The sequence below is a fragment of the Vulpes lagopus genome, chromosome 2, assembly GCF_018345385.1.
Source record: "Vulpes lagopus strain Blue_001 chromosome 2, ASM1834538v1, whole genome shotgun sequence".
NCBI lineage: Eukaryota > Metazoa > Chordata > Mammalia > Carnivora > Canidae > Vulpes > Vulpes lagopus.
The window spans coordinates 129,003,957-129,018,145 of NC_054825.1; the positions used below are offsets into that span (position 1 = coordinate 129,003,957).

Sequence of the window (14,189 nt, forward strand, 5' to 3'; positions counted from 1 at the left end):
ATATTTGGAGGGAAAAAGTAACAATTATGTATTTTTTGCTGTTTCAATCATAATTATTGAGATGACAATACAGGGGAATTTTTTAGGTCTGGGCTTGGATAGGTAGGCATGGTAAAGCAAAAGTTGACTTTTTCAAATCAAGACACTGAGAGTGTAAGCCAATGGTGAATGTTTCCCCTCTGAGATCATGTGGCTTAAATAATCACAACAACAAGCAGAAGCATTTCCACTTTGCTGGGACCCAGGACTTACAGGAAATTACTCTTCTGCATGTCTGATCACTATGGAAATTGATTTTATACAGATAGCTAAAAGTACACAGACCCACGACTGCATGCCCCCATATTTGTACTAGTGAGAGTTACCTCCGCCTCATTACCCAAGCCTCCTGGGTATCTGGAACAGCAGGTTGTTTTACCCTCTGGCTAGAGAGTTCCCTCTCTGCACTCCTACATCCTGTAAGGCAACTCTGAGGCTCAGACGTCTGTCTCCAGTTCCTCTGAGCTATAAATGTGGTCACACGTAGTTAACACAGCAGGGGAGAGAATATGTTGGACACTGGGGCATAATGCTGATGAGAGAAATAAGCTGTGTTTAAAGCTGAGAAAGTTGAAAGGCAGTGGCTCTTTTCTTCGTGATGTTAACATGCATAGAAATAGGCCCAGGCTTGTATGAAAATGGTATTGCACTTGCTATATTGCTTGTTCAGTTGATTTCTGAGGGCAGAGGGACGAGGATGGCGGGACTAACAGCTGTATCTGCCACTTGTGCCTATCAACTTGCTGCCAATCAGAAGAGAGGTCTTCATCACTCTCGGCTCCTACCACAGCCCTTGAGATTCTAATGATCATGTCCTCTCTGCACCTCTGAAGGAAAGCACAATTTTCACAACCTTTTAAAGCCCCCCTCACAACTGTCACATGAACTAAACCACAGATGGAATGGACTTTGGAAGTGCAGGTACTGGGTGAATGCAAGCATTGGGGCCCTCAGTGCTCAGGGTCTGAAATGGAAAAGCACTCATTTTGCAAAGCAACCAATATTCTTCACAGATTTGTAGATTTTCATAATTTAGGTTTTTAAGTTCCCTCTCTACATGTGGATACAAATAGTGTGCATCTTAGAACTGTGCATATGGTTACTTGTTACCTAATCAAAAGGAGTCGTTTGTGCTTGGGCAGATAATGAAGATGGCTGAGGTCACATCTATAAGTGAGCATTCACGAGCTCCATGGGGGAGGGAAGGCAGTGAATGAAACCAAACACATGGACATGCACAGGAAGACATAATAACACATGAGCAAAGAAAGAGCACAGTTGGTTAAGTGTCTGACTCTAGGTTTTGGCTCAGGTCATGATCTCAAGGTCGTGAGGTTGAGCCTCACGTCAGGCTCCAAGCTCAGCGTGGAGTCTGCTTAAGATTTTCTCTCCCTCTCTCCTCTGGTCTCTCCCTCTCTCTCAAATAAATAAATGAATCTTAAAAAAAAAAAAAAAAGAGCCACTGTTGATATGGTTACAGTATCAGGTGGGCAGGGCACTCACTCTTATATGAGGACTCGCTGGTGCCCAGGATCTGCTTGGATTTCCTTCTAAGCATTTTTAGCTTTTTCTTCCCTTGGTCTCAGAAAACATCAACATTTACACAGAAACCTCACATTGAAGATGTCTAAAACACAACTCCTCCCTTCCTCCTTCAAATGCTCTCCTTTCCACTCTCTCCGCCCCCCACTAATTCCCAAGACAAACTCCCCTGCCCACTCTGCTTCCAGTGCTACTTCAGAGTGTCACTGAGTGGCCAAGAATGAGAGATCAGGTTCCAGCTCTAGATCTCCTGAGTGAACAGCTGTCTTGAGGGGCACCTGGGTGGCTCAGTCGGCTAAGCAACTACCTTCACCTCAGGTACTTCATTCAGCTCAGGTTGTGATCCCAGAGCTGCAGGATTGAGTCCCGAGTCTCTGTGCCCCTGCCCCACTCATTCTCTCTCTCTCTGTGACTTCTAGTCCACCCATCTCACATATACCTTCCACAGCATCCCCTGGAGCATCTTCCCAATCTGCTGATGGCACTTTCCTATTTAGAACTTTTAATGGCACTTCTTTACCTGAAGGCTCGAGGCTAGGACACTTAGGCCTTTCCTGGTGTGCCAAGGACTCTGAAACTCCCAAAAGCACTTCCCACACTGAGTCATAATCTGTTTTCATGCCTATCTCTATGTCGATTAGGAGCATCCTGTAGGCGGGGGATGGAACCTATTCCTTTCTGTCCTCTAGTCTCCAGCCTAAAGCCTGGTACAGGAGGAGCTCAATGGGTAAGTTAAATTAATCAGAGCAGGAGAACCATGCAAAAACAGTGACATAGAGGATACTGGCCCCTGAACACTAACTGGCTGGTCTATCTGAAGAATCTTGCCCCGCTCACAATGGCTCACATGCCTGACAGATGTGCCCAAGGATCAGCTTGCATCAGGGCCACAGATTAGAGGCTCCAGGGGTAGATGTAGGACCTTTGGAGCCCCAGATAAAATTGGTACAATATGCTGCATAGATAAAAGGCCAAACTGTCTGTTTTAATACCTGAATTAGATTCTGAGATTAGTTAGCAGGAAAGAAGATGCTTGAATTTCAAAAAGTATTCTGATATACTTGCTGAAATAGGTTCATTGCAGGAAGGAAATCACCTTAACTTTTAAGGGAAATTTTAAAAGGCAGCTTAAACCTGCTGGCCTAAATATGACCCTGACTGAGTAAGGTGTCCTCTCGGGGTGGGGTGTGAAGGTTGGTGGTCAGTGGCCACCCTTAAACAGAGATGCTGCTCTGCCACCATCGCAACAAAAATCTCTTTATGGGTTCAACAGCATGTTCCTTGATACATATTCAAAATGACAAGATCCAGGTTCCCTGGAGCCAGAGGGCTTGGGGCCACACCCATGAACTTTATAACCTTATTAGGAAGAGGATGAAAAGAAAGAAGCCGTCCCAAACTAAAAATGCACTTTGTTGCTTCCGTGAAATTTGCTGTATTTGTGCCTTAAGAAATTCTTCCAAAAGAATGTATAGTAACAGACTTTGGTAATAGGAATACACCATTTCTAGTAATTGTCTTTTCTTTTTTTTTTCTTGCAAGGAAACTGCTCCATTTTATCAGGAAACTCAAAAAGTTATTCCAGGGCAGGTACAGAAGAAAAGGTGAAAAAAAACGTATCTTGCAGGTAAACTGCTGTCCTAACCTTAGGAACATTTGGATGCGATTCTTGCAAGAAGAAAATCCATGTGTTTGTGTAAAAAGAAAGGATGGTAAATCTGAAACATTTCAGACTTTCCAAAACAAGCCACACTTCCTTCAAAACAGCCTTTCGAAAAGCTAATTATCTTAGCCAATTACTAAGGCTCCATGCAATCTCCCTAGGTAAGACTTCCTTCGGCATCAAAAAGCATGAACAGAGAGAGGTAGAGATAAAGAAATTTATCAAGTAATATGGGTATGCTCATTCTGTATGATGTACTGGCTTGCTTTATGTGTGTGTGTTCACACTGAATTTAAAAAAACAAGCAGCTGACAATAACGCTTCTCTTGAAGCAAGAATTGGGAGTAGAAGGTGGAAGATGGGGAGATTAAACAAAAGGCCAGGCAAAGATCAAATACCAGTCTAAACTCTGATGTAGGTCCCTTCTCTCCTGAACATGCCTCAGTGCTTTTACTGATAAAGTAGGGACAGACATGCAATGCACCTAACAGTGCTGGCTGAAGGACTAACTGAGGGCCTGCATGTGGAAGTGCTGGCCTACAATAAGCACTATGATGACGACAGTGGTGGTGGAGTACTGTAATAAGGATTATGTGATTTACTGTATGTAGATCCTTATATACAGGGCCTGAGGCCCAGAAGATAACTATTCCTACACCTGTAACAATCATCGATTGTACACCTGTCACAAAGGTTATCTCCTGTATTACCCCCAAGGGTGAAAACCTGAAATTTGGATGAAGTAACTTGCTACAAATCTCAGAGCTGGGAAGGAGCCACACTGGGGTGAGAACTTAGGAGAGCCTGACTTCAAATCCCATGTTCTTATTACTGCACTAGACTTTTACCTGCAATTAAATAGCATTTCCTTATATTAAGGCATGTTAACTAGAGAACCCGAACTTAGAACTTCCCTCTTCCCGACTCTTTTTCACAGCAGCTGAGGCCATGAAGTGTCCTTGGCTTGTCTCTCATATTACTTTCAGGGTTTCTGACCCTGGGCCTTCCCTCCTAACACTGCGTGCTCTGGCTCCCAACATCCATGTGGGCCTAGTTCTAAGTCTGGTTAATGTCTTGGGATTCCTACTGCCTGGGTTAGGTCCCTACTTCTGTTACGGGATGAAGATGGAACTTTCTAGACTGTAACAAGCCAAACAATGGCAGGGTCATTTTTAACATTAAAAGTAAAACTGGGCTCTTAATTCCTAAATTGGTCCTCACCTTTTTTCTTCTGGGATGTTATCCAACAGCATTTGAAGGAAATCCTGGAATAAGAAAAAAGCAAATCATTAAAGATGTCCATCAATAAATAACTCTGTCCGGAATCATGCCAGGGCCCGAGTGCTCCCAGCTGCTGACAGATCACCTGCTAGGAAAGCTAGGCCTGTGTTGACTTATTAGACTATATACACTATTTATTAATTTACCAGGGCTTCAAGCCAATCAGTTAAAGAGATTTGTTTTGTAAAAACCGCAAATTGAAAAATGTACTGTTTGTTATTTTTACCTAACCCAAAAGTTTATTTCAAGTTTAACTATTTTCAAAAGGCTGACCATAGATAGCATAAAGCATAATCCCCTCTCTACTTAACCATGTTTTCCTCCTCCTGAGCTTTCCTTAGAGATCCTGTTACACCTCAACACTCTCAACTCTAAGAGGCTAGTAACTAACTTACAACATTCTTGCATTGTTCTATGGAAAGATAAAGACAGGGGTGCCTGGCTGACTCAGTCAGTAGAGCAAGGGACCCTTGATTTCAAGGTTGTGAGTTTGAGGCCCACACTGGGTATAGAGATTACTTAAAACAAAAAACAAAACAAAACAAAAAAAAACTGGAAAAAAAAAAAAAAGAGAGAGAGATGAAGACAAAAATCAAGACAATATCCCAGTGGAGGAATAAAGATGTCACAATTGGAATGGTTCAAGGGTCCCTGCCTTAGTCTGAAGCTGCTTCTAGTGCCACCATGCAATCTTCTTTCATTTCACATTTAGGATCTTTCAATAATAGATTTTTTTTTAACCTAAATGCATAACTTAGACACACCTATTTTTCCCCCTGTACTATGGAAATTTTCCAACACACTCAAAAGTGGAGAATATAATTAACCTTCATGTACCCATCAACCCACAGTCAATCTGTCCTAACCTCTCACCTGCCTCCTATATTATTAAGAAGTGAATCCCAAATGTTATATGTCATCAGCCAATGTTTCAGTAAATATCTCTAAAAAATAAGGACTCTTTTAAAAACATAACCACAGTACCATAGGTCTAAACAAATTCACATATGAATGTTCAAGATTACATTTATATTTAATTCACACCTTAAGTTTTGTGACCAATCTCTTCAGCCCATTTAATTCTAGAATCTTCATTTGGTCTCAATCAGATTTGTCAGATAAAATACAGGACGCCCAGTTAAATTGGGGGCACTAAAAAATTATTTGTTGTTTATCTGAAATTTGAATCTAAGTAGGAATTGTACATTTTTATTTGCTGAGTGACCCAAGGCCAGTGTTAACCCTGAGTTATCTGAAGGGTTTGATAAGATACATTTTGAATAAATACAGAACATGAAAGAGAGAAGAATATTTAACATTTTGGACTTGATATTGAACAATAAATAAGATCTATACTTCAAGTTTTTCTTTTAATAAACTAAAAATAATCTTTTAAAGCAGGTCTTTTTTTTTTTTTTTTAAGATTTTATTTATTTATTCATGAGAGACAGTGAGAGAGGCAGAGACACAGGTGGAGGGAGAAGCAGGCTCCACACAAGGAGCCCAAAGCAGGACTCGATCCCAAGACCCCGGGATCACACCCTGAGCCAAAGGCAGACGCTCAACCACTGAGCCACCCAGGTACCCCTAAAACAGGTCCTTTTAAAAGGGGCCTGTGTGTAAGCCCAGATGACCGATTATGACACTACCACACCAGAATTCCTTCAGAAAGAAACCACACCCTTCTCCTCACCCCCAAGAATCAAGTCTGCAGATCCAGAGTCAGCACAGGGCTCTGATGAGTTCCATTTAAGACTCAATGAGATGGAAGCAGCACCGACGTTCATATTATAAACAGATGGAATTAGATAGGAATGGAAATCTGCAAACAATTTGTATGATGTGGTGTTCTCTCCACCATGGCACTAAGCACAGACACCGTCCCTTTCTGTGTGCGTACAGGTGGCTAGGGCCATTTCTGCCAGCAGCAAAGCCTTCCTATTAAGAGCACTAATGAAAGATTTATTTCTCCTAACTTCTGTTCTCCAAGTCATTATATGTCTATTGCTGCTTCACCTACAATAAATGATACAAAGATACAATTAACAAAACTAATATTAAAAACATGGATTGTGTAGTCTAAATGGAAATGGACAATTCCAAATAGAATAATGTCTCGCATTCTAGCACTGGCAGTGGCTATATGGAAAAGAAAAGGAAATAAGTACTATCTAGAATGTGAAGAATTATTTTTAAATAATTCTTAATAATTTTTAATAATAATTTTAAAATTATTTTCATTTGACATTCTTAAAGCCATTATTTTTATAATTTTAACAATTATTTTACAAAAAAGTTAAATAATAAATTAATTTATCACAATCTGATATATTGATTACTTTGCAAATATTTTACTGGCTTATTGGCAGTATTCTTGCTTCTTAAAAATTTGAGTGCTATAATGATAATTTCTTACTAAATTTGCTTCATTACCTCCTTATAGTCCATATCAGCTTATCCCATGTTTGTCCAGTTATTTATGCTCAATTATATGGGGAAGGAGAAATGACACTAACTCAATGACAAGAGGGAGAAATTGAATTGCAGGAGGAGCAGGAAATTCAGAGTTAACCTTAATTCTGTCCTTTTACATTTTCCAATTACAATTGGATCTTTCTTTATAGGACTGCAAAGTACAATGTTCCAGATTTCATGTGAATATAGGAAAAGTACAGGAGGTCCCCAAAGAATCTTGCTTTATTTTTAAGAAACCTTGTTCTACCTTCTAGTAGGTGGCCACCTGTCTCTCCTGCCTTAGGGCTGAGACCTGGAGGTCACACAGCAGCTTGCTAGAGGCTCCCCACCAATACTAGGGACAACAGGTCTAGAGGATCACAACGGATCACAAAACCCCAGCACCTCGAGCACCTCTAAGTCATGGCACCTGTATTCCCACAGGCTATGTGAATGCCCATCCACAGTGCCAGATGCTCTGTCTGGGCTCCATGCAATCCAAAGAGATTCTTGGCCCATTGCTGCACCAGCTATCATTGGAACCAACCCTATTGGCCCTTCTTACTCCTTTCATAGACCCAATCGTTAACCATAACATGCTAGTTTTCCTGGTTCTTTTTGTAAACTGGAATACACCCTTAGAGTGGACTTATTATATAGAAGCTTTTCCCCACTTTCCACAATAGAAGGACATAAAAAGAAAAATACCTCCTATGATTATTCCTTCCCTCACCAACATCTTTTCAATTCTTTCATCTGTCTCCCCTCTTCCCTTCAGCATGTTGGCAATTTTGTAAAGGCAAATTACAAATCTTAACTGGACAAGGAGAGCTTCCTTCAAGTCTGATTCTAGAATTGTGAACAAAGTTAGCTAGCAACAAATGCCAGAATCCTAGTTTGTCACCACTACAGTATGCCAGAAAAATATTAAAATCAAAGGCAAACAAACAAAAAACAAAAAACAAAAAAAAAACAAAGAAGGCCTCCTGCTGTTTTGACTGTGGGCTAGGATACAATTTTATGTGGATCCTTGGAAATTGTTACAAGGCCTCACTCCAATCAAAAAATACATTCTTTAAGAATATTTTTTCATTTCTTATTCTCTTAATAATCTATATGCTAGCCAGGTCAGTCCCAGACAGCTTATTTTGATTAATATCTAACAACATTACATTATGCATGATTTAAAAAAAAAAAACTATACTGATTTTTGGTACATGGGTAATTTGGTAATTATTTTTTAGTCCTGATAAAAATATTCAATAAAAAGCAGGTACACATAGATTCTACCAGATAAACTGGCAATGGCCTGATAATTGCACAGGTTTAGCAATTTCTTTCAGATGTTTTATGAATAATTACCATGGTCATGGGGAGGTGGAAGTAAGAGAGACAAAAAAAAAAAAAAAACAACATATAATTTAAGCAAGGACAGGGTTGGCAGGATAAGGACTGAGACATGAAATGGCCAAGAAGAAGTCACTGCTAACTTGCAGTGGGGACTAGGACAGGGATAATACCAAAATGTTGGACAGGCAGGGTGTTCACAAAGGAAAAAGATTATTAACCAATTTGGAAAAAGAAGAAATTGAAAGACTTCTGAAAAAAGAAACTGGATCACAACCTTCCTCATCACTACAAAGCAAAATAAACAAAAATACAATCCACTAAAAAGGGGGGGGGGTGCGCAGAAATGTTACCAGCAGCATCCAAACAAGTAAAGAAGGACAGCTTCATGGCATAAACTTCAAAAGGAGACAACTAAGGAAAGAAACATAAGATTCCAACACAGGTCTCAACCCTCCCTCTCTACCACCCCCAACCTCATGCTTAGCAGTAGGGGGACTGGTGAATTGCCCAAACCCTGCAAATTCTCACAAATACCCACACATTTGGAAAGAAACAGGAATATCTTTATCTTTCCTTCTTTTCTTTTCTTTTCTTTTCTTTTCTTTTCTTTTCTTTTCTTTTCTTTTGTTTTCTCTTCTTCTTCTTCTTCTTCTTCTTCTTCTTCTTCTTCTTCTTCTTCTTCTTCTTCCTCTTCCTTCTTCTCCTTCTTCTTCTTCTTCTTCTTTTTTTGTGACCATGAAGAGACTAGAAATGTTTATTGGAGAGAGATGAGCAAAAGTTGGGTAATAAAACCAAAGAGGATGCTCTTTGATGAACTGCAGAGCTTCTAGAGCTCCATGCAGAACTCGAGAACCAATATTAATTGAGAGAATAGCTGCAGTGGGGAAAAAGCTGCACCCAAATTAGGTGAAGGAAATCTTGGTTGGGAACATTTTACAGAATTTTAAGAGTTAGTGGAGCTAAATTCTTACAACAAAAGCTGTATGCAGCTCCAGTGGAGCTCTTCCCCTCCACCCCCTCCATGCATAACATCCAAGCTTCAAATTATAGCTCAGATGAAAGAAAACATGTCTACAAAAAGTTGGGAAAGAAATCAAGAATAATGTTCCAATACATATGAGAATAAATAAAAGGTCAGGACAGGGCTACTCATGCTGAGAATAACCAAGAAGGAAAGTATGGCAACTATTCAGATTAATGTAACAAAAACCCACATAGAGAGACAGCACTAAGAAACACGGGATAAAAGACAGACTCCAATCTCGAAGAAAACATAATCCAAGAAACAGAAGATAATTTTCTATGAATGTTTTACACTACAAAATAAATTAACAAAAGATCATAATAAGAACATAAAGTCAGTAAAATGAAAGCTCAGAGACAAGATGACAGAACAACAAAATGAGACGAAAGGAGAGATTTCAAAGCAAATAAATTAAGGACTAAAATAATATCAGTACAGGAAAATTAATAACACAGAAATAGTAGTAAGAGTACAGACATTAAAGAAAAAATTAACAATAATGTTATAACAACATTAACAATAAAAATAATGTCACTTGAGATAAACACATGCCAAAAAGGACAAAAGGCATGGAGAACAAAGATAATATAACATAAGAATAACTGGTAATCTTAAAATCCAGAACCCTGCAAGGGAGAAAATCCTGAATGTGTTCAAACATACAAGTTAGACAATTTTGCTGAAAGAAGGAAGAACAGTAGGTAAGACTGGAAGTGCAGACTCCTTTGCAGGAAAAAAACAAAACAAAAACTGATGCAGACTCATAACACCAAGATATTTTCTGAGTCAATTACTAAATGTCAAAGATAAAGAAAGAATTCTTCTGTCATCTGAGTGGCATAAAGAGGAAAAAGTAGGCTGACTTCAAAAGTTTCTACAGCAGGGTGCCTGGGTGGCTCAGTTGGTTAAGCATCTGCCTTCACCTCAGTCATCATCCCAGAGTTCTGGGATCTAGCCCTGCATGGGGCTCCTCACTCCGCCAGGAGTCTTCTCTTCCTACTGCCCTGCTCATGCTCTCTCTCTTTCCCACTCTCTCTCTCTCTCTCAAATAAATAAATCTTTTTTAAAAAAAGTTTCTACAGCAGGATGCCCAAGTGGCTGAGCTGATTAAGTGTCTGACTCTTGATTTTGGCTTGGGTCATGATCTCAAGGTTGTGAGATTGAGCCCATGCCACTCTTGGCATGGAGTCTGCTTATCCCTCTCCCTCTGATTCTCCCCCTACTCTCTTTCTCTCTCAAATAAATAAATAAATAAAATCTTTTAAAAATTTCTATAGCATTATTAATCAGAAGGCAGTCAAGCAATAGCTGCAAAGTTCTGAGGAAATGGAAATGAGATCAGAGACTATTATACCCAGTGTGTGATTCAAGTATAAAGGCAACAAACATTCTCAAGCACATAAGAACTCAAAAATCATAGAAGCAGTGTGTCTTCAACATAAATTTGGTAACAAAATTCAGCCAACAAAAAGTGGAATCAAAATAAGGCTTTCATGAATATAGATATATATATTTTGAATTGGGAGAAAGGTAGTAGAAGTATATAATTGCTAATTCCCTCAGCTTTTACAGAAGTGAATAAATTGATGTTTTCTAAAAATAAAAAAAATAGGTAAAGAGGAAAAAATAATTTCAACCTCAAAGATTTTTTTGTAATCATCCTTCTTGAATATATTAGAATCTTTTATGAAATAATCTCTCGTTTGTCTGAAGTTCAAGAAAGCTCTTTGCATTCACTTTAGTTTCTTTTCCATTATTAAATTTAAGCAAAATAAAATTTAAAACACTTCATTAAAAAAAAGCACATATAAGGAGTACCTGGAGGCTCAGTTGGTTAAGTGTCTGCCTTCAGATTGGGTCATGATCCCAGGATCCTGGGATTGATCCCCACATCGGGCTCCCAGCTTGGCAGACAGTCTGGTTCTCTCTCTGCCCCTCCCCAGTGTGTGGGCTCTCCCCCACCCCTCAAATAAATACATAAAATCTTTTTTTTTAATGCATATAATGTAATCCTACTTTTATATAAAATTAATTCTTCATATATCTTTATATCTATATATGTGTATACACATATATGTACAGGTACATGTATACATATCATATAATATACCAAAAGAGAGAGATATAGTGCAATTTCTGGAATGAAGTTCACTTAATATTAATTATGGCCATATATAGGTGGTGGGATTTTAAGTAGTATTTCATATTCTTTGTACTTTTATGTATTGCTTGAGTTTTTTTTTATAACAAATATGTGTTAGTTGAAAAGCAGTAAGTTCCAAACTTACAGTGGTACTTGCAGAAATAGATTGATGGAATAAAATTAATAGTCCAGAAATAAACTCTTACATTTACGGTCTATTGATTTTCAACAAGGATGCCAAGACAATTCATTGGAGGGAAAGAATAATCTTTCAACAAATGGTTGTGAGAGAACTGAATAGTCACATGCAAAAGAATAGAATTAGATCCCTACCTCACAACATATATAAAAATTAACTCAAATGAAAAAAAAAAAAAAAAAAACCTCAAATGGACAAGAGACCTAAATGTTAAGAGCTAAAGCTATAAAATAAAACACTTAAAACATAGAAGCAGGATCCCTGGGTGGCACAGTGGTTTGGCGCCTGCCTTTGACCCAGGGCCCAATCCTGGAGACCCGGGATCGAATCCCACGTCGGGCTCCCGGTGCTTGGAGCCTGCTTCTCCCTCTGCCTATGTCTCTGCCTCTCTCTCTCTGTGTGATGACTATCATAAATTAAAAAAATAAATAAATAAAAAGTTAAAAAAAAAAAGAAAACATAGAAGCAAATCTTTATAGCTTTCAATTAAGCAATGGTTTCTTACATATGATAGCTAAGGTATAAGCAACCAAAGATAAAAAAGATAAATTGGATTTTATCAAAATTAAAAGCTTTTGTGCTACAAGAGACAAGAAAGTAAAAAGACAACCCATAAAATGAGAAAAAATATTTGCAAATCACATATTTGATAGGGGATCCGAATCTGGAATATATAAAGTATAACTCAAAAACAAAAGACAATGCAAATAGAAAATTGGCAAAGGATCTAAACAAATATTTCTCCAAAGAAGATATACAAAAAGCCAATGAGCACATAAAAAGATGCTCAACATCTGGGTGCCCGATTGGCTTGGTAAGTTGGTAGGTCCATAGAACATGGATCTCTTTGATCTCAGGGTCATGAGTTCAAGTGTTCGGTGTGGAGCCTTCTTAAAAAATGCTCAACATCATTAGCTATCAGAGAAATGCAAACTAAAACCACAATGAGATACCACTTCACACCGACTAGGATGGCTATTATCAAAAGAACAGAACAAGTGTTGGTAAGGATGTGAAGAAATAGGAACACTTGTGTACTGTTGGTGAGAATGTGAAATGGTGCAGCCACTGTGGAAAACAGTATCGAACTTCCTCAAATATAATTAAAAGACAAGAAGACAGAAACTCAAACAGTTATTTGTACGCTGATGTTCATAGCAGCATTACTGACAATAGCCAAAAGGTGTAAATAACCTAAACATCCACCAACAAAATGTGGCATATACAAACAATGAAACATTCAGTCTTAAGAAGGAGGGAAATTCTGACACATGCTGCAACATGGATGAAACCTAAAGACATTATGCTCAGTTCCAAAAGTACAAATATTTCACTAATATGAAGTATCTCGAACAGTCAAACAGAAAGTGGAATGATAGTTTCCAGGGCCCTGTTGAGGGAAGTGGGGGAAACAAGGTAGTTATGCTTAATGGATACAAGTGTCAATCTGGGAAGATTAAAACATTCTAGAGACTCCTGGTGCTGACTGCTGCACAACAGTGTGAAAGTACTTAATGTGCTGACCTATATGTTTTACAATGATTAAAATGGTAAATTTTGTTAGGTAGGCTTTACCAAAGTTTAAAAAGTAAATATTGAAATAAAGAAAGAGGAATGAAGTGCTGCTCCATGCTACCACATGAACCGAGAACACATTGAGCTGCAGGAGAGAATCCAGCACAAAAGGCCACATATTCTCTGATTCTGTTTATGTGGAACATCCAAAAGAGGCAAATCCACACTGATGGACAGTAGGGTAGGGCTGGCCTGGTGCCGGGGGGAGGTGGACCTGGGGCAGTGACAGCTAATGGGCAGGAGGCTTCTTGTGGGACTGATGAAGATGTTCTGAAAATGACAGAGTGGTGAGGGTGCACAACCTCATGCATGTCTGGGAACCACTGACTTGCATACTTTAAAAGGGTGAAATTTATGGTATACGAATTATAACTCAATAAAGCTGTCATGAAAAACCAATAAAGTTGTTGTTCAGAAAAGATAAACAAAAGAAAACCTGAATGACCTGGTGGAGAAGGCACTGAGTGTTCCACAGGAGGCTGACATCAGAACCTAAGAGGTCATGGACATACAACGCGCTCATTTAACACTGAAGTAGCTCAGTGGGCAGTGGTTTTAAGCAGTGGGAATTTGGGCTAATCAGTCCACCAAGACTGATTAGTCCACATAAGACTTATGAGCCTCTTTTCAAGATACCTTTCCAAGTATATGTTTAGGAAGACCCTACTTTCCCCTCAACCAAAAGAAAAAAAAGAATGTAAGGGCAAGGGATAGTCATCTGGTCTTGTTTCACTCATGCTACTCCCTTCATATGTGTTCAGGTTGTACATACACATATGTCACATCTAACACTGTGGACAATGTGACTTCAAAACTGTGTATGAGCACCACTGTCACATATCAAAAATACCCATCAGACCAATCTGTGTTGAGACCACATCCTTTGAGCACTGTTTTCAGAGCCTCTCCTTCTTTGCTA

General features: G+C 38.9%; 1 protein-coding gene across 18 annotated transcripts in view; it reads right to left on the reverse strand.

Annotated features, from left to right (window-relative positions):
- Positions 1-14,189, reverse strand: part of LOC121484097 (aminopeptidase O (putative)) — a 337,984-nt gene that overhangs the window by 102,916 nt on the left and 220,879 nt on the right. For all 18 annotated transcript variants that reach the window (XR_005985940.1, XR_005985938.1, XR_005985937.1 and 15 more), the window contains one exon: positions 4,466-4,509. Coding sequence is in view for 10 of the 18 variants with exons in the window: in XM_041742812.1 (XP_041598746.1) it covers positions 4,466-4,509 (44 nt within the window). In the remaining 8 variants the exon portion in view is untranslated. The remainder of the gene's footprint in view (positions 1-4,465; positions 4,510-14,189) is intronic.